The following is a 20,832-nucleotide window of genomic DNA, read 5'->3' on the forward strand; positions in this document are numbered from 1 at the left end:
CCCAACACTCGGGAGGCAGAGGTAGGAGGATCTCTGTGAGTTCGAGCCCACCCTGAGACTACACAGTGAAATCTAGATCAGCCTGGGCTAGAGTGAGACCCTGCCTTGAAAGAAATCCCAGCACTCAGGACAGAGGCAGAGGTAGGAGAATCACTGTGAGTTTGAGGCAAGCCTGAGGCGACTGGAGTTCTGTTTATAGCAGCTAGAGGCCCTGGCACTTCCACTCATTCTCTCTTTCTCTCCCTCTCCCTCCCCCCCCCCTCTCTCTGCTTGCAAATAAATAAAATATTCTTTTAAAATGCAGAATAGGGCTGGAGAGATGGCTTAGTGGTTAAGGCACTTGCCTGCGAAGCCAAAGAATCCAGGTATGATTCCCCAGCACCCACATAAAAGCCAGATGCACAAAGTGACACATGCATCTAGAATTAGTTTGCAGTGGGCCAGAGGCCCTGGCATGCCCTTTCTCTCCCTCCCTCTCTCCCTCTCTCTCTTCGTCTCTCTCTCTCTCTCTCTCTCTCCGTCTCTCTCTCTCTCTCTCCATCTCTCTGTCTCAAATAAAAATAGCTGGTTGTTGTGGCGCATGCCTTTAATCCCAGCACTTGGGAGGCAGAGGTAGGAGGATGGCCGTGAGTTCGAGGCCACAGTGAGACTACATAGTGAATTCCAGGTCAGCCTGAGCTAGAGTGAGACCTACTTTGAAAAACCAAAATAAATAAATAAATGAATTTTTTTTTTTTTTTTTGGTTTTTTGAGGTAGGGTCTCACTCTAACCCAGGCTGACCTGGAATTCACTATGTAGTCTCAGGGTGGCCTCAAACTCACAGCGATCCTCCTGCCTCTGCCTCCCGAGGGCTGGGATTAAAGGCGTGTACCACCATGCCTGGCTAATAAATGAATTTTTAACACACCAAAAAAAAATTTTTTTTTAATGGAGAATACCCATGGATTCATCTAACAGAGACATCCAGGACACCCAAATGAAAGTTGCTGAGAGAAATCTGAAGCACTTAAATAAATGGAAAGGTATATCCCGTGTTCTTGAGTTGAAAGACTCATAATTGTGAAAAATGCCAACTCTTTCCCCCATCGGACCCCCAACAAGGTTCTTCACATAACTGTAAAGCTGACTGGAACATTTACACAGAAATGCAAAGGGTGGGCTGAAGAGACGACTTAGCAGCTAAGGCGTTTGCCTGTGAAGCCTAAGGACCCAGGTTCGATTCCCCAGAACCCATGTAAGCCATGTGGCACATGTGTTCGGAATCCATTTGCAGTAGCTAAAAGCCCTGGTGTGCTCATTCTCTCTCCCTCTCTAATAGATAAATACCTTTTTTTTTTTTTAAGAACACAGTGGGGAGACTCATCTCTTGATCTCAAGTGTTCCTTAAAGCTCCAGCATTGGATATAGCTGGGTGTTTAAAATGGAACTTCAGACTAGTGGAACAGAAAAAACAGCCTAGAAACAGACCACATATTCTTCATCAGGCCGATTAACTGGACCACAAAACTGGCAATTCAAGGGGAAAGCATTCGCAGTAATGGTGCAGGTGTCCATGAAAACAGTGACCACCAGCCTAAATGTAAAACACAACATGAAACTTTACAGGAAAACATGTACAAGAATGGTCCAGGGGCTGGAGAGATGGCTTAGCGGTTAAGACATTTGTCTGCAAAGCCAAAGGACCCTGGTTCAATTCCCCAAGGACAGGTGTTAGCCAGCTGCACAAAGGGGCACAGGCATTTGCAATGGCTGGAGGCCCTGGTGCATCCATTCTCTCTCTCTCTCTCTTTCTCTCCCCCTCTCTCTCTTTCTCTCCCCCCCCCCCTTTCCTCTGCTAAATAAATAAATACAATATTTAAAAACAGAAACTTCGGGCTGGAGAGATGGCTTAGCGGTTAAGCGCTCGCCTGTGAAGCCTATGGACCCCGGTTCGAGGCTCGGTTCCCCAGGTCCCACATTAGCCAGATGCACAAGGGGGCGCACGCGTCTGGAGTTTGTTTGCAGTGGCTGGAGGCCCTGGCGCCCCATTCTCTCTCTCTCTCCCTCTATCTGTCTTTCTCTCTGTGTCTGTCACTCTCAAATTTAAAAAAAAAAAAAAAAAAAACTTCATCCAGTAAGCACTTCTCTTAATGTTCATACCCAAATGTCAATGCTACTCTTATTTTTGGTTAGAGAAGCTTCTCTTTTCAGATGGCAGTGACTTTGAGATGACTCAGAAGGCACCATGGTGCTAGAAGAAGTAACCAGAGTGCTCAGCACTGAGACATCTCCATCGCACCTTCCAAGGCTCAGGGTCCATCGCGGAAGAGGTGGCAGAAAGAACGTAAGAGCCAAAGGAAGGGTAGGACTCCTTACAACGTGCTCCTCCAGACACAAAATGGCCTGGATATCCATGACCTCACAGTGCCTGACACTCCCTACACAAGACTCTCATACTAGGAGGAAAAGATGATGACATCAAAATAAAAGAGAGACTGATTGAGATGGGAAGATGATGGAAAATGAAGTTTCAAAGGGTAAAGTGGGTGGGGGGAAAGGAAATTACTATGGGATATTGTTTATAATTATGGAAGTTGACAATAAAAATTTTAACAAAAAGAAAGAGAATTCAGTATCTACAAACAGATGTCCACCAAGCAGGGGATATCGACCTGGCAGAGCACAGCTGGTTGACACAGAATCAATTGTGGGTGGACAGACTCAGAGGAGCCGCAGGGAAAGCAATTCTGTTCACACAGAATTCCAGAAGCTCCACAGGGCTGAGAAAAGGGGGGAAAAAAAGCACAGGCTGCGGGGGTAACAGATATGGAAGGGCAAACAAAGATGCAGAAAAGCTCTGGAACGGTGGGATGACTGACTTAGGGATGGTTTCAAGGGGGAAAAACCATAATTTACACTCCTTCAGCTAACAGAAATGTGTAAATCAGTTATACTGTGACAAAGAAAGAAAATAGGAACCGCTGAAAAATCAAAAACTCCAAGGTTGGAAGCTGCAGACATTAGACCCTGATTGGAACACAGGAACCAGGGAGGAAGAGCTGATGAGGACAATCACAGTGCGGTAGGCACACACATTCATTCAGGGGGGAAGGTTGTGGGTTCAGATCCACCAAGTAACACAGACATCCACTCCTGGGGAAGGGTGATGGATTCAGATCCACCAGGGAACACACACATCCACTCCTCGGAGAAGGTCGTGGATTCGGATCCACCAGGGAACACACACATCCACTCCTCGGAGAAGGTCGTGGATTCGGATCCACCAGGGAACACACACATCCACTCCTCGGAGAAGGTCGTGGATTCGGATCCACCAGGGAACACACACATCCACTCCTCGGAGAAGGTCGTGGATTCGGATCCACCAGGTAACACACACATCCACTCCTCGGAGAAGGTCGTGGATTCGGATCCACCAGGTAACACAGACATCCACTCCTCGGAGAAGGTCGTGGATTCGGATCCACCAGGTAACACACACATTCACTCCTCGGAGAAGGTCATGGATTCAGATCCACCAGGTAACACAGACATCCACTCCTCAGAGAAGGTCGTGGATTCGGATCCACCAGGGAACACACACATCCACTCCTCGGAGAAGGTCGTGGATTCGGATCCACCAGGTAACACACACATTCACTCCTCGGAGAAGGTCATGGATTCTGATCGACCAGGTAACACACACATTCACTCCTAGGAGAAGGTCATGGGTCCACCCATAACCTCCAATGACACGCATGCTGTAATATGAGAAAGATTTTGAGAGGTACACAGCCATGCCAGAATTAGCTTCTCTCTTCACCCCGTTCACGGGACTGAGGCATCAGGACTTGTCCCTTCCTTGCACCTCCATAAGTTACCACCTGTCTCTTTAGGCCAGAAGACACAGCACCCACACATTCTAGCCCATTCCACTCACAAAGCAAGCTGCAAGGCATACCTTGACTGCAATGCTAATCCCAAGGTTATAATGAAGAGCCAGTGCAGGAAATGGTCAGCCAGAGCCACTGGGCAGGGAGCTCACTCCTGAGCTCCTCAGGAGAGGTGCTTGGTATCTAGCTGTCTGCAGAACTTGTCTCCCGTTGGCTAGTATAGAAACCTTCACACTGCTGTTGTCTGAACTTGGGCAAACCTGCCTTAGGCTCTTCATTCCTGGCTGGCTGCGCACATAACAAGTGCAAGTGCATGTGCATTAATCGTTACTGACCACCGTGCTTTGGGTGTGTTTGAGTGTGTCCCCCAGGTGTGATGTGAGACCCAGTGGGACCTTTAAAAGTATACCTAGAGGACGAGAGAAGATGGCTTAGCAGTTAAGGCATTTGTCTGCAAAGACAAAGGATCAGGGTTTGATTCCCCAGGACCCACGTAAGCCAGATGCACAAGGAGACACATGCATCTGGAGTTCCTTTGCCATGGGCGGAGGCCCTGGTGCACCCATTCTCTCTTACTTTCTCTCTCTCTCTCAAAATAAAAAAATAAATAAGGCCGAGCGTGGTGGCTCACACCTTTAATCTCAGCACGCGGGAGGCAGAGGTAGGGGGATCACCGAGAGTTTGAGGCTACCCTGAGATGACATAGTGAATTCCAGGTCAGCCTGAGCTAGAGTGAGACCCTACCTCAAAAACCGAAATCTAAAAATTGATAATCATAAATTAAAATATAAATAAAGCCGTAGATCGTTGCTAGAAAATTTTGAGTGCCAGAGATGGGATACCTTTCAGTGAATTATTGCCCAGGGAGGTCCATGATGCCCACAAAACTTCATAGGCCATTGCTGAGGCCCTTGGTTTCCCACCAGGAATAGATGGTAAGACCCTATTGCTGAAGACTCCACAGACTTGGGCTGCAAGGCCACTGAGAAATCCTGCTGGAACTGAGCTGAAAACCTCCTCCATGTAGACCAGCTGACAGAAAGCTGGAAGAAGCCATTCTGAATGTAGTTCAATGGGAGAGAGAGAAATCACCAGTGAAGATACTCAATAGTGGACACTGCAAGCCTTATATTCAGCCAGCCAGGCCAAATGAGCCAACGGGTGCAATAGTGGCACATCTGTCATGGTGGAAACCAACTGCCCTCTAATTGGACTGGAGGCCCGCTCCATGGGAGGGAATACATCCTGATACTGAAAACCTACAACAGGGGCAGTCATGAGCCCTAGGGGTGTAACATCTGCTGCTATCTGGCTAAACATATATACTATGCTTATCAAACTGCCCAGTAAGCACTTCTCTTAATGTTCATACCCTTATATTAATGCTACTCTCACTTTGGGTAGAGAACCTTCTCTTTTCAGATGGCAGTGACCTTGGGATGACTCAGAAGGCACCATGGTGCTGGTAAGAAGTGACAGAGGAGTGCTCAGCACTGAAATATCTCTATCACACCTTCCAAGGCTCAGGGTTCATTGTGGAAGAGGTGGCAGAAAGAATGTAAGAGCCAAAGGAAGGGTAGGACTCCTTACAATGTGTTCCTCCAGACACAAAATGGCCTGGATATCCATGACCTCACAGTGCCTGACACTACCTACACAAGACCTTCATTATAGGAGGAAGAGATGATGACATCAGAATAAAAGAGAGACTGATTGAGAGGGGGAGGGGGTATGATGGAGAGTGGAGTTTCAAAGGGGAAAGTGGGGGGAGGGAGGGCATTACCATGGGATATTTTTTATAATCACGGAAATTGCTAATAGAAGTTTTTTTGAAAACCAAATTTAAAATATATATATATATATATATATATATATATATATATGGCGGGGTGTGGTGGTGCACACCTTTAATCCCAGCTCTCGGGAGGCAGAGGTAGGAGGATCACTGTGAGTTCGAGGCCACCCTGAGACTCCATAGTGAATTCCAGGTCAGCCTGGACTAGAGTGAGACCCTACCTCGAAAAATAATAATAATAACAATAATAATAACGATACTTTACCGCTTCTGAACGGGCTTCCTTCTCTTCCTGCCTGCGTACGTGCACTCTCCCGGAGGGATCATCATCTTTGTCCTTCAAAAAGAAAGGGGCATAATGGAGCCAGGAAGTGCTTTTGCTTAAATCCTATTTCTATGCAGTACACTGAATCTTTAGAAGGGAGATATGAATATCTATGCTGTAAATATTTGGTGTGTTTGGCACCTCTGTAAGTTCTGTTGTTTTTTAATTACTTATTTATTTATTTATTTATTTATTTATTTATTTATTTATTTATTTATTTGAGAGCGACAGACACAGAGAGAAAGACAGATAGAGGGAGAGAGAGAGAATGGGCGCGCCAGGGCTTCCAGCCTCTGCAAACGAACTCCAGACGCGTGCGCCCCCTTGTGCATCTGGCTAACGTGGGACCTGGGGAACCGAGCCTCGAACCGGGGTCCTTACGCTTCACAGGCAAGCGCTTAACCTCTAAGCCATCTCTCCAGCCCCCAGTTCTGTTTTTATATGAAGATATTTGTTGATTATAAAGCAATACAAGAACCGTACTTATAGCGGGGCGTGGTGGCGCACGCCTTTAATCCCAGCACTCGGGAGGCAGAGGTAGGAGGATCGCCGTGAGTTCGAGGCCACCCTGAGACTATAATTCCAGGTCAGCCTGGACCAGAGTGAGACCTTACCTTGAAAAACCAAATAATAATAATAATAATAATAATAATAATAATAATACTTATATGAAAAAAGTGGGGAGGACATCGAGTCAGTTATATAAAGGAACCCCCATGGTGACATCCCACATGAGCTTGCCACAATGTCTCAGAGTCACCAAAGGCAAGAGGAAGATCAGCCACAAGGTGCCCCTGGCCCTCAAGCGGGGCAGTCCTGTGGATGGGGTAGGTTCCTCTTCCGGGCACAGTGGGGACCGAGGTGATGGCTGGTGAGAACCTCTCACATCTGCTGACAGAGCAGGCGGTGGGGCGGGTGTAGCCCCGGTCCACGGAGTTGCTGCCATCAGAGCCACTGCCCTCCAGCAGGGCCGCAGCCTCAACACAAACCTAGACGGGCAGCTTTCTTGATCCATCTTGCCTGGCGCACGTGCTGGGTGCCTCCTGTGGCACCCACCCACTGGCCGGCCACCCGTAGCCCAGATGACACCACCCTGTGGTGACAGATTTAGGCACAAGCTTCAGGCAGAGATCCCTCCCCAGTCAGAGAGAGCAGCTCTGCTTCCAGCACAGAACGTGATGTTTTCAGGCTGGAGAGATGGCTTAGCGGTTAAGCGCTTGCCTGGGAAGCCTAAGGACCCAGGTTCGAGGCTCGGTTCCCCAGGACCCACATTAGCCAGATGCACAAGGGGGCGCACGCGTCTGGAGTTAGTTTGCAGTGGCTGGAGGCCCTGGTGCGCCCATTCTCTCTCTCTCTCTCTCTACCTCTTTAAGAAAAAAAGAGAGAGAACTTGGTATTTTCAGCAGCAAGGACACCTAGACCCTCACAGGTTCCCTGTAGAGTGTCCTGTCACAGCCCACGGCCACCCCTGCCCCCCACTCAAGCTCTGAGCCAGCAGCCTGGGCGGGACAATGGGGAACACTGGCCTAATTTCATGTACATGCCATCTGGAAGCCATAGAACTGTATACCCATCTCTGCGTCTGGATGTCGCCATGATTTTTTTTTTTTTGGTTTTTCAAGGTAGGGTCTCACTCTAGCTCAGGCTGACCTGGAATCCACTATGGAGTCTCAGGGTGGCCTCGAACTCACAGTGCTCCTCCTACCTCTGCCTCCCGAGTGTGGGATTAAAGGTGTGCATCACCACACCCGGCTGATTTTTTAAAATATTTTATTTATTTATGTATCTGAAAGCGAGAAAGAGGCAGACAGAGAGAGAATGGGCACGCCAGGGCCTGCAGCCGCTGCAAATGAGCTCCAGACGCATGCGCCCCCTTATGCATCTGGCATAGGTAGGTCCTGGGGAAATCGAACCTGGGCCTTTAGGCTTTGCAGGCAATTGCCTTAACTGCTAAGCCATCTCTTCAGCCCCCACTTCCCCTCTCCCCCTTTTTTGAGGTTGGGTTTCGCTCTAGCTCAGGCTGACCTGGAAGTCACTCTGTAGTCCCAGGCTGGCCTCGAACACACAGTGATTCTCCTACCTCTGCCTCCTGAGTGCTGGGATTAAAGTCCTGTGTCACCATGCCCAGCAACAAAGTCAATTTTCTAAGAAGATATGGTAATCCTAAATGTGAACGTATCCAGCAACAGTGCTTCAATAACTAACATAACTGGGCTGGAGAGACGGCTCAGTGGTTAAGACACCACTTGCCTGCAAAGCCTAACAATGTATGTTTGAATCTCTTCCAGGTTCCGCATAGCCAGACGCACAGCGACTCAAGCATGCAATGCCCACAAGCACCAAAAGGGGGCGCATGTGTACGGAGTTCATTCACATCTGCTAAAAGACCCTGGTGCACCCATTCTCTCTCTCTCTCTCTCTCTCTGTCTCTCTCTCAAAAAAATAAAAACAAAAAAAGGTCTGGAGAGATGGCTTAGAGGTGCTTAAGGTGCTTGCTTGTCTGCAAAGCCAAAGGATCCAGGTTCAATTCCCCTGGCCCCACGTAAGTCAGATGCACAAGGAGGTGCATGCATCTGGAGTTTGTTCACAGTGGCTGGAGGCCCTGGCACGCCCATCCCCCCCTCCTCTCTCTCTCTGTGTGTTTAATAGAACAAGAAAACACCCTGTTAGTAAGGCTGTCAGATATGCAAACGAGAGGCTGGAGAAAAGCAGAGCCCACCCCAAGCCCAGCAAAGCACACACTCTGTACGTATGAAGCATCCAAGACAGAGAATATTCCAGGGCTTATGCAATCCCTAACAAATCTGAAACAACAGAAACCACGCATCGTTTGTTCTCTGACATAATGGGATTAAACCAGGAAAATATTTGGAAGGCTCTCAAATATTTTGGAAAGTAAGGCACTTCTAAATATATAGGAAATTTTTAGCATATTCTGACCCAGTAGCTGGGGAGCTTGGCTTGGCGGTTCAAAGACCCTTGCTTGCAAGCCTCCTGGTCGGAGTTCAGCTCCCCCGAGCACCCATGCAAAAAGCTGGACCACAAAGCGGCCTGAGATCCCATCGTGCTCATGGCGGAGGGAGGTGGAGCCAGGAGAATCACCAAGCTTGTGGACCAGCTAGGGAGATACCGTCTCAAGCAACGTGGAAGGAGAGGATAGATGTCCCATGGTTGTCCTCAGACCTCCACATGTATGTCAGGGCTCAAACACACACACGCATCCACATCAACACATATATCCACACATTACATATATGATAAAAGTATTTTTTTAAATTTATTTATTTGAGAGCGACAGACACAGAGAGAAAGACAGATAGAGGGAGGGAGAGAGAATGGGCGCGCCAGGGCTTCCAGCCTCTGCAAACGAACTCCAGACGCGTGCGCCCCCTTGTGCATCTGGCTAACGTGGGACCTGGGGAACCGAGCCTCGAACTGGGGTCCTTAGGCTTCACAGGCAAGCGCGTAACCGCTAAGCCATCTCTCCAGCCCGATAAAAGTATTTTGAACCAAACGAAAAGGCGAACCTATCAAACTTTTTGAGACACAACATCCCGTTCTTATTTGAAAAGATTAAAAAGTTTCAGATAAATAGGGCTAGGGCGATGGCTTGGTGGTTAAGGGACTTGCCTTTGAAGCCTAAGGACCCAGGTTCAATTCCCCAGGACCCATGTTAGCCAGATGCACAAGGGGGCGCACGCGTCTGGAGTTCGTTTGCAGAGGCTGGAGGCCCTGGTGCGCCCATTCTCTCTCTCTCCCTCTATCTGTCTTTCTCTCTGTGTCTATCGCTCTCAAATAAATAAATAAAAATAAAACAAAACAAAAAAAAAAAGAGATGGCTTAGCGGTTAAGGTGCTTGCCTGCAACACCTAACGGCCCACATTTGACCCCCCCCATCCAGATCCCCCATAAGCCAGATGCACAAGGTGGCGCACATGCAAGGTTGCACACGCTCACAAGGGGGCGTGCACATCTGGAGTTCGATTGTAGAGGCTGGAGGCCCTGGCACACCATTTCTCATTCTGTCTGTCATAAAAAAAAGAAAAATTAAGGCTGGAGAGATGGCTTAGCAGTTAAGGCGCTTGCCTGTAAAGCCTAAGGACCCAGTTTGGATCTCTCTCCAGATCCCACATAAGCCAGATGCACAAAGGTAATAGAAACACAAGGTCACACATGTGTGGGAGGTGGCGCAAGCACCTGGAGTTCAATTGTAGTAGTTGAGGTCCTGTACACCAATTTTCTCCCTCCCTCTCTCTCTCTCTCTCTCTCTGTGTGTGTGTGTGTGTGTGTGTGTGTGTGTGTGTGTGTGTCTCACTCTCTCTAAAAGAAAAAGAAAGAAAAATTAGGGCTGGAGAGATGGCTTAGCGGTTAAGGTGCTTACATGCAAAGCCTAAGGACCCATGTTCAACTCTCCATGTCCCACATAAGCCAGACGCACAAGGTGAGACAAGCATGCAATGTTGCAAATGCACAGAAGATGGCGCACATGTCTGCAGTTCGACTGCAGTGACTGACGGCCCTGACAATTCTGTCTCTCTTTCCCTCTCTCTCTCTCTGTCTCTTAAAAAGAGAAAAGAAAGCCAGGCGTGGTGGTGCACGCCTTTAATCCCAGCACTCGGGAGGCAGAGGTGGGAGGATTGCTGTGAGTTCGAGGCCACCCTGAGACTACATAGTGAATTCCAGGTCAGCCTGGACCAGAGTGAGACCCTACCTCAATAAAACAAATAAAAGAGAGAGAGAGAGGGAGAGAAAAGAAAGGGCTGGAGAGATGGCTTAGCAGTTAAGACGTTTGCCTACAAAGCCAAAGGATCCTATGTCTACTCCTCAGGACCCATATAAGCCAGATGCGCAAGGTGGCACATGCATCTGGAGTTTGTCTGCAGTGCTGGAGGCCCTGGTGTGCCCATTCTCTCTTTCTCTCTCTCTCCCTCTTTCTCTCAAATAAGTAAATATTCAATAAATAAAATATATAAATTTTAAAAATTATTTGAAAAAAGAAAAGAAAAATTTAAATAAATAATAATATCTATGGCCGGGTATGGCGGTGCACGCCTTTAATCCCAGCACTTGGGAGGCAGAGGTAGGAGGATCGCCGTGAGTTCGAGACCACCCTGAGACTACATAGTGAATTCCAGGTCAGCCTGAGCTAGAGTGAGACCCTACCTCGAAAAACCAAAATAATAATAATACTATCTGGACATGATGGTGCCACCCCAGCACTTGGGAGGCAGAGGTAGGAGGATTGCTGTTAGTTAAAGGACACCCTGAAACTAAATAGTGAATTCCAGTTCAGTCTGGGCTAGTGTGGAACCCTACCTTAAAACAACAAACAAACAAACAAAAAAAAAAAAAAACACCTCTCTCTCAAATAAATAAATAATTTTTAAAGTGCGAAAGAGGGGCTGGAGAGATGGCTTAGAGGTTAAGGCATTTGCCTGCAAAGCCAAAGGATCCCAGTTCAACTCTCCAGGACCCACATAAGCCAGATGCACAAGGGGGCGCATGCATCTGAAGTTCGTCTGTAGTGGCTGGAGGCCCTGGCATGCCCATTCTCTCTCTCTTTCTCTGAAATAAACAAATAAAATATACTTTTAAAAAGAGAGTGAGAGAAAAAGGGCTGGAGAGATGGCTCAGTGGTTAAGATGCTTTTTGGCAAATCCAAAGAACCCAGGTTCATTTTCCTAGGACTCACGTAAGCTAGATGCACAAGGTGGCACATGAGTCTGGAGTTCCTTTGTAGTGGCTGGAGGCCCTGGTGCACCCATTCTCTCCCTCCCTCTCTCCATCTCTCAGTCTCTCTCTCTCTCTGCCTCTTTATCTCTCACTCTAATAAATAAAGAAAATATAAAAAAGGAAAAGAAAAAGAAAAAAAATAGCCATGCATGGTAGCGCACGCCTTTAGTCCCAGCACTCGGGAGACAGACGTAAGAGGACTGCTGTGAGTTCAAGGCCACCCTGAAACTGCATAGTGAATTCCAGGTCAGCCTGGGCTAGAGTAAGACCCTACCTCGAAAAAGAAAAAGAAAAAAAGAAAAGAAAAAGTGCAAAACAGACCTCAGAAGTCAGTGGGATTTACTCAAGGAATCTATGGGTTTTTTTTTTAATATTTCATTTACTTATTTATGTATTTATTAGAGAGAGAGAGAGAGGGAAAGAGGCAGATAGAGGGAGAGAATGGGCATGCCAGAGCCTCTAGCCACTACAAACAAAATCCAGACACATGTGCCTCCTTGTGCATCTGGCTTATGTGGGTCCTACGGAATCTAACCTGGATCCTTTGGCTTTGCAGGCAAGCACTTTAACCACTAAGCCGTCCCTCCAACCCTCTATGGTTATTTTCAACACCCGATCGTTGCAATGCATTACGTTAACAAAATAAAGAAGAAAATACGTATAATCATCTCAGTCTATGCGGGCTGACCCATTCTACAGAAATCTGCATGCCCTTTTTTGTAAAGTCAGACTGGCTCCCCACAGGTGGTCCTCAGGACCAACCACAGCCTCTATGCGTGCCTCAGAGACAGGTGGGGACACCTCGGATTTATGTCTGGTGGGGGGGGGTCTCTTCACACTGGGCTTTTGGTATCCTGGAACAGGGTTCCTTTTATAGCCAGGGATGTCTGAACACCCCCTGGGGAGATCCCTGTACCGCGTGTTAATGTCAGGGCTTACCCTCAACATCCTGTGGGTCTGACACCTCACACAGCTGTGAGCTGACCACATTTCTCAGACAAAAGTAACACCTATTCATTTTAGAAAGAAAAAAAAAAAAAAAAAAGGCTGGAGAGATGGCTTAGCCGTTAAGGCATTTGCCTGCAAAGACTAAGGACCCAAGTTAAATTCCCAAGGACCCAGGTAAGCCAGATGCACAAGGGGGTGCACGCATCTGGAGTTCGTTTGCAGCGGCTGGGGGTCCTGGTGTGCCCATTTGCTCTCTCTGCCTACCTCTGTCTCTCAGATAAATAAATAAAAATTTTAAAAAAGAAATTTGAAAAAGAAAATAGAAAAAAAATTGGAGCTAGAGAGGTGGCTTAGTGGTTAAGGCACTTGCCTGCAAAGCCTAAGGACCCAGTTTCAATTCCTCAGTACACATATAAGCCAGATGAACAAGGTGACGCCTGTGCACAAGATGGCACACATGTCTGGAGTTCGTTTGCAGTGGCTAAGGCCCTGGCTCGCCAATTCTTAAAAGAAAAGAAAAGAAAAAATCCCCACGAAATGGCCTGGATCTCCACAACCTCACAGTGCCTGACACTACCTACACAAGACCATCATAACAGGAGGAGAAGATGATGACATCAAAATAAAAGAGAAACTGAGGGCTGGAGGATGGCTTAGCGGTTAAGGCACCTGCCTATGAAGCCTAAGGACCCAGGTTCGATTCTCCAGGTTCCACGTGAGCCACATGCACATTGTGGCACATGCATCTGGAGTTCGTTTGCAGTGGCTAGAGACCCTGGTGTGCCCACTCACTCTCTCTCTGTATCTAATAAATAAATAAAACAGTATTTTTTTAATTAAAAATTTAAAAAAGAAAGACTGATTGAGAGGGGAAGGAATATGATGGAAAGTGGAGTTGTGGAGAAGGGGAAAGTTGGGGCAGGGGAAATTACCGTGGTTCATTGTCTATAATCACTGAAGTTATCAATATGAAAAATAGAAATAAAAAAAAAAAAACAAGGGCTGGAGAGATGGCTTAGCCCTTAAGGCATTTGCCTGCAAAGCCAAAGGACCCAGGTTCAACTCCCCACATTACCCAGATGCACCCAGGGGGCGCATGCATCTGGAGTTCGTTTGCAGTGGCTGGAGGCCACTATCTCTATCTGCCTCTTTCTCCTTCTCTCCCTCTCTCAAATAAATAAAATAAAATAATATTTAAATAAATAAGCCAGGCATGGTGGCGCACGCCTTTAATCCCAGCACTCGGGAGGCAGAGAGGTAGGAGGATCGCCATGAGTTCGAGGCCACCCTGAGACGACATAGTGAATTCCAGGTCAGCCTGGACTAGTGAGAGACACTACCTTGAAAAACCAATAAACAAACAAAATAAATAAGTAAAATAAAAACCCCCCGCGCTCATCCCCTCCAGCCAGCAGCAGAGATGCCCCACAGCCCCCTTTCGACCCTCACATCGATGACAACTCTAGGAGCGAGGTGAGTTGTCACCAAGGCACGGTGTAAACACCACCCTGGCTCTGAGGACACCCACCACCCAGCCCGCTGAGGGTCTTGTCTTCCTATGGGGCAGCTGACCACGTAGCACATCCCGGCATACTTAGCACCTGGACAGACACTGCATTTCACCCAAGATCTCCTGCCAAGGAAAGCCATCCCCCTCTTCAACAGGGGGGCGTGGGGGGGCAGAGACAGGACAAGGTCAGGACGCCCGGAATGTGCTTGCTGTGGGTCCTCTGGCCAGAGCATGAGATGTCCATTCCCGGAGCTCTGGGACACACAAGGGGTGCACACACAAGCCTCTCTCTCGGACCAGAATCCGGGAGTGGACGCACAGTCCCGAGGAGCCGCTGGGCCCCCTCCTTCCTTGTGACAGCATTCAGGTGACCACAGCTGGACAGATCCCATGGACCCCAAAGCCCGGAAGCCGCTCGGGGAACTGAGGCCTCGAGGAGGAAGCCAGGGGCCAGAGCTGTTGTGCAAGGTCTGGACCACCTGCGGAGGAGGGGTCCTGAGGGTGGGCGCAGTCACCTGCCAAGGGCAGCCCTTTGGGGGGATTGGGAGAGCGGCAACGCAGGGCCAGGGGCCTTGTGCCGCTCAGACTTCCAGCAACACTGGGGCTGCTGGTCCTCTCTCAAAGTAGCCATGCTCTGGAATTTTCTGTCACTCAAGATGGGGCGGGGGGGGGGTGGTATTTCTGGTGCTACTAAGTGGGTGAATTCCTGGAACTATGGAATTCCCTGCCTGATGCCCTCTGCTTTGGATAGAGGGGTTTAACTGCGCCATCTCCCACCTCTGCTCCTCTCACCCCGAGCCTGGGGACAGTTCAGGTCCCTTTCTCCGCCAGCATCTGACCAAAACACTTCTTCCTGTTTTGCTTTTTCGAGGTAGGGTTTCACTTTGGTCCAGGCTGACCTGGAATTCACTGTGTAGTCTCAGGCTGGCCTCGAACTCATGACAACCCTCCCACCTCTGCCTCCCGAGTGCTGGGATTAAAGACGTGCGCCACCATGTCCGGCTCCATTTATATTTCCTTTTTGGTCTGTTTGTTTTGTCTTTGCGAGGTGAGGTCCCCTTTCTAGCCCAGGCTGACCTGAAATTCACTCTGTAGTCTCAGGGTGGGCCTCGAACTCATGGGGTTCCTCCTACCTCTGCCTCCCCAGTGCTGGGCTTAAAGGTGTGTGCCCCCCCCCCAAAAAAAAAAAAAAACTACTTGTGAAAGAGGCCATGCAGCACCGGGCAATTAGCCTGGCCTCGCAATGCTGGACTTCTCTGTTCATCTGTATCCCCGGGAGAGAGGGAAAGGGTGGGGTGGGGATTGGGATCAGGATACCCCAGACGGGGAAACTGAGGCCCGCGAGCAGTGAAAGTTAACTTCCCTCAAAGGAGCGTCAGAGTGTCCAGAGACCGAAAGAAGGAAGGATGGATGGATGGATGGATGGATGGATGGATGGATGGATGGATGGATGGATGGAGGAAGGGAGAAAGAAGGGATTCCCCCCCCCCAACGCCCCCCTCCAAGACATCAAGGACTACCGCAGGGGAGGGAGGTGCAGAGCCCAGAAGCACTTACCCGGGACAGGCAGGGCGCGGGAGGGAGCTCGGGCGCGCCCTCCCAGGGAGCCGCCGGGGCCGGGAGCTGTCAGCTCTTGCATCCCGGTGGACCAGGCTGCAGCCCTCCAGAGGGACCGCCCCGCCCCGGCACGCGAGCCGCCCCGCCCCGCTGCAGGACCCGGGCCGGCCGGAGGGGGGCGCCGGCGAGCCACCACGCCCCGCTGCAGGACCCGGGCCGGCCGCAGGGGGGCGCCGGCGAGCACGCGCATCCTCCCCGCGCAGCGCCCCTGCGTCTCCCCTCCCCCCCCCCCCACGCTCTCCCGCCGGGTGTTCGCGTCCTGCACCACCCCGGGGCGCCTTGCAGAGGCCGCGGGGAGGGCGGGCCAGGTGCGAGCCGAACAGGTGATAGCAGTGGTGTTTAATAAGAGTGTCCCGCCCCGACCTCCCCCCTCCCCAACTCCGGCTCCAATGGAGTTGATTTGACAAACAAAGGATTGAAGGTGGTTGCAGAAGGTGGCTTAGCGGTGAAGGCGCTTACCTGCAAAGGCAAGGGACCCAGGTTCGGGTCCCCAGGATCCACGTAAGCCAGATGATACTCAGTGTGGTGCATGCTTCTGGAGTTCGTTTGCAGGGACTGGAGGCCCTGGTGCATCCACTCTTAAACCTCCCTCCCTGCTTGCTTGTTTTTTTTTTTTGTTTTTTGTTTTTTTTTTTGGTTTTTCGAGGTAGGGTCTCAATCTGGTTCAGGCTGACCTGGAATTCACTCTGTAGTCTCAGGGGGGCCTCGAACTCTCGGCGATCCTCCTACCTCTGCCTCCCGAGTGCTGGGATTAAAGGCGTGCGCCACCACGCCCGGCTCTCCCTGCTTGCAAATAAAATAAGTAACAAGTAAAAATAAAATATGTGGTACTTTTGGATCCTGGACTTCCAAAGGACTGTGCATCAGGCACATCAGGCCCTTTTGTGAGACACGCTCATCTGTGCATCAGGCACATCAGGCCCTTTTGTGAGACACGCTCATCTGGAGCACCATCAGGTTCCCTTTTGGCAGGTGGCAACAGCTCTGAAAGTTCCTGCTCCACACTTTCTAGGTTTTGGGACTGGTATGGTCAAATGCTATGTGCCTCCGGTAGGTTCTCTGGGCTTTGCCAAGTGTGAAGTCTGTTCCCCAAGCCTCCATGTCCTTCTCCTCCTGTCCAGTCCTCCCTGGGTCCCCTCCAACCTCAGGCTGCGCCCTAACTTCTCCCCTGTACCAAGGTCTCTTCTTCCCCTCCTGGCCAGCCAGTCCTGGTTTGTTTGGTTTGTGCATGGTCGTGTGTGTGTGTCTGTGTGTGTGTGTGTGTGTGTGTCTCCTTTGATATTACCTTTATTCTCAGATGCCTCAGACCACATGTCCGGATTCAGCCCTGGGGACATTCTCTACAGTCTGCAGTGACTGAAGTCACTACCCTCAAGATCCCCTCTCTCACCACTGTCTTTACTGGGGTGCACCGTGAGGTGACCCTCCCACGATGTCCAGTCTCGCAGTGAGCCCAAGCTGGTCCCTTGGTCATCTAGAGATCTTTTTTTTTTTTTTTTTAATTTGAGAAAGAGACAGAAAGAGGCAGATAAAGAGATAGAGAATGGGCGCACCAGGGCCTCCAGCCACTGCAAACAAACTCCAGACGCGTGCGCCCCCTTGTGCATCTGGCTAACGTGGGTCCTGGGGACTCGAACCTGGGTCCTTTGGCTTTGCAGACAAACACCTTAACCGCTAAAGCCATCTCTCCGGCCCCACTTAGAGGTCTTTAACGGTAGCTGGTTCCAGAACCTGTTGCCAAGGGCATCACTCGTGGCCCCCACCATATCTTTGAGTAAAAGCCCCTTAGCTCGCAGGCTGGACAGATCAGAACAAATGTGGCTTGGGACCTCAGGACCCTTATAGCCGTTGACTTTACAGTGTCATTCCCTTCCCCAGGATCTCCCCCGTGGCAGTTCTGAATTCTCAGAGGCGGTAAAGCACCCTTGCCTGTCCCTTCACTTAAAGTTAAAAAAGAAAAAACAAAAGCTGCAGAATAGGCTGAAGAGATGGCTCAGCCTGAACTACAGGAAGAGCCTATCTTGAAAAATCAAAAATACTACTAAATAAATAAATAAAAATAAAAAGTTCACCAGAATAGCTGTCATTAATGCAAAAACTAATGTAAGTCCATTACTCGGTCACCACACTTGAGCTCATGCTTTCAGGCAGAGCTGTGCCCTGAGTAAAGCGGGCAACGGAGCAGGCAGGCCCCCTGGCTTCTCTCGTGGGACTTACAAATGCTGCAGGTTTTTTAAAAAAAATATTTTTTTAAATTTATTTGCAAGCAGAGAAAGATAAAGAGAATACAGACAGACACAGAGAGAATGGGTGCTCCAGGGCCTCCAGCCACTGCACATGAACTCCACGCACATGCGCCACCTTATACAATCGGGCTAAGGTGGGTCGTGGGGAAACGAACCTGGCTCCTTTGGCTTTGCAGACAAGTGCCTTAACTGATAAACTATCTCTCCAGCCCCTGGAAGACTTTTTAAAATCATTCGTTGTGGGCTGGAGAGGTGGCTTAGCGGTTAAGCGCTTGCCTGTGACGTCTAAGGACCCCGGTTCGAGGCTCGATTCCCCAGGACCCACATAAGCCAGATGCTCAAGGGGGCACACGTGTCTGGAGTTCATTTGCAGTGACTGGATGCCCAGGCGCGCCCATTCTCTCTATCTGCATCTCTCTCTGTGTGGCTGTCGCTCTCAAATAAATAAATAAAAGTAATCAAAAAAGTTTTTGGAATCATTAGTTGTGTTGATTCGTTTTGAAATGTGAACTAGGCACAGAAATACTTCGTTCATGTAAACGTCCCTTCTCTTTTCACTTTTCACAATGTCTGTGAGTCCTGTGTAGTTCTTTTTATTTTTATTTATTTGAGAGAGAGAGAATGGGTGCACCAGGGCCTCCAGCCACTGCAAACTCTAGATGTGTGCGTCCTCTTGTGCATCTGGCTTACGTGGGTCCTGGGGAGTTGAACTTTTGCAGGCAAGCACCTTAACCACTAAATCCTGTGCAGTTCTGCAAGAAGCACTTTGTGATCTCAGGAGGAAAACGGAACCACAGGTGTGATGTGGCAGAGGGTACCTGGGAGGGGCAGGTAAGGCAACTGCTGTGCCCAGCCTGGGCTTATGGGGAACTGACACCTCTGAGTGTCCTAAGAGTTGTCCATCCTCAAGTCTTTGGAACTTTCCGGAAGGAGCTGTACCACCACAGCCCCCACATCTCTGGACAAGCATAAGCCAGCTGTCCCCTATGTTGCTCCCACAGCCTCAGAAATGGGGCGGGCAGAGCCACTGTGTTCGGAACCCCGACTCTCCAAGCATTCCCCACCAAGGTGGCTCCTCTGTCCTCCTCAGCAATGTTCCCCGGGGCACGGAGACTCCTCTGCCTTCCCAACTTACCTGGTCATGATCCCTGGTCATGAAACTGGACCCCCAAACACAGCATCTACTTTCGGCAGTGCAGAGATCCAGTCAGGTGCCCAAATGGAACCAGTGAGTTTGTTCCATTGCATCTGCCCCACTGGTCTCTCTCCTTGGACCGCTTGCTGTCCCCAGAGAGCTGACCAACACCAAGGGAAACAATGGTTCCAGAGACACCCCACAGGCAGCATCTGGCTTTACACGGGTCCTGGGGAATTGAACCTGGGTCCTTTGACTTTGCAGGCAAGTGCTAAGCCATCTTTCCAGCCCGACAAAGGCAATTTAAAGAAGGGTTTGTAGCCGGGCGTGGTGGCGCATGCCTTCAATCGCAGCACTGGGGAGGCGGAGATAGGAGGATCGCCGTGGGTTCGAGGCCACCCTGAGACTACAGAGTGAATTCCAGGTCAGCTCTGAGCTAGAGTGAGACCCTACCTTGAAAAACCAAAAATAAATAAATAAATAGAGAGAGAGAGAGAGAGAGGAGGGTTCAGTTTAACACAGTTGAGATTCCAGTCCATTCTGGCACAGGAGCAGGAAGTTGAGGCGGCTGGTAACATCTGCAGTCGGGAAGTAGGAGTGAGGACTGGAGGCTGATGTTCATCTTACCCTCTCCTTGTCATTCAGTCCACGACCCCAGTTCGTGGGATGGGGCTGTCCACGGTCAGGGTGGGTCTTCCTACCTCAATTAACCCAGTCTAGGAACTTTCTCACAGGCGTGCCCATAGGTTTGCTTCCAAAAACTAGTTCGAAACTCCATTGGGTTGACAATCAAAATTAACCATCACGGGGCTGTGAGATGGCTCAATGGTTAAAGGTGCTTGCTTGCCAAGCCTGGTGGCCCCTGGTTCAATTCCCCGGTGCCCACATGAAGCCAAACATACAAAGTGACACATGTGTCTGGAGGTCATTTGCAGTGGCAGAAGGTCCTGGAGTTACCCATTCTTACAGTCTTGTCTCTAAGAAGAAAAAAAAAAATTTTTTTTTTTCGAGGTAGGGTCTCGCTCTAGCTCAGGCTGACCTGTAATTCACTGTGTAATCTCAGGGTGGCCTTGAACTCACAGCAACCCTCCTACTTCTGCCTCCCAAGCGCTGGGATTAAAGGTGTGCACCACCATGCCCAGCTAAAAGTTTTTTTTTAAGTTTTTTTAAAAATATTTTATTTAATTTAGTTATTTGACAGAGAAAGGGAGAGAGAGAATGGGTGCGCCAGGTCCTCCGGCCACTGAAGATGAACTCCAGATACATTCGCCCCCTTGTGCAGCTGGCTAACGTGGGTCCTGGGGAGTCGAACCTGGTTCCTTTGGCTTTGCAGGCAAGCACCTTAACAGCTAAGCAATCCCTCCGGCCCTTTTTATTTATTTGAGAGAAAGAGACCCATGCACCACCTTGTGCAAATGGCTTACGTGGGTCCTGGGGAATCAAACTGAGGTCCTTTGAGTTTGTAGGCAAGTGCCTTAGCTGCTAAAGCCTTCTCTCCAGCCCTGTTTTATTTTTATTTTTATTTTTTTGGTTTTCTGAGGTAGGGTCTCACTCTAGTCCAGGCTGACCTCGAATTCACTCTGTAGTCTCAGGGGGGCCTCAAACTCATGGCGATTCTCCTACTTCTGCCTCCCGAGTGCTGGAATTAAA

At 49.5% G+C, this 20,832-nt stretch overlaps 1 protein-coding gene across 1 annotated transcript in view; it reads right to left on the bottom strand.

Annotated features, from left to right (window-relative positions):
* Ahrr (aryl-hydrocarbon receptor repressor) overlaps positions 1-15,820 on the bottom strand; it is a 134,756-nt gene extending 118,936 nt beyond the window's left edge. The window contains exons 1-2 of the mRNA XM_045139392.1: positions 15,742-15,820; positions 5,934-6,005 (exon numbers count right to left, since the gene is read on the bottom strand). Of these exons, the coding sequence (XP_044995327.1) occupies positions 5,934-5,998 (65 nt within the window). The 5' untranslated portion in view covers positions 5,999-6,005; positions 15,742-15,820. The remainder of the gene's footprint in view (positions 1-5,933; positions 6,006-15,741) is intronic.
* Positions 15,821-20,832: the final 5,012 nt, after the last annotated feature.

Source organism: Jaculus jaculus, chromosome 21 (genome assembly GCF_020740685.1).
Source record: "Jaculus jaculus isolate mJacJac1 chromosome 21, mJacJac1.mat.Y.cur, whole genome shotgun sequence".
Classification (NCBI taxonomy): domain Eukaryota; kingdom Metazoa; phylum Chordata; class Mammalia; order Rodentia; family Dipodidae; genus Jaculus; species Jaculus jaculus.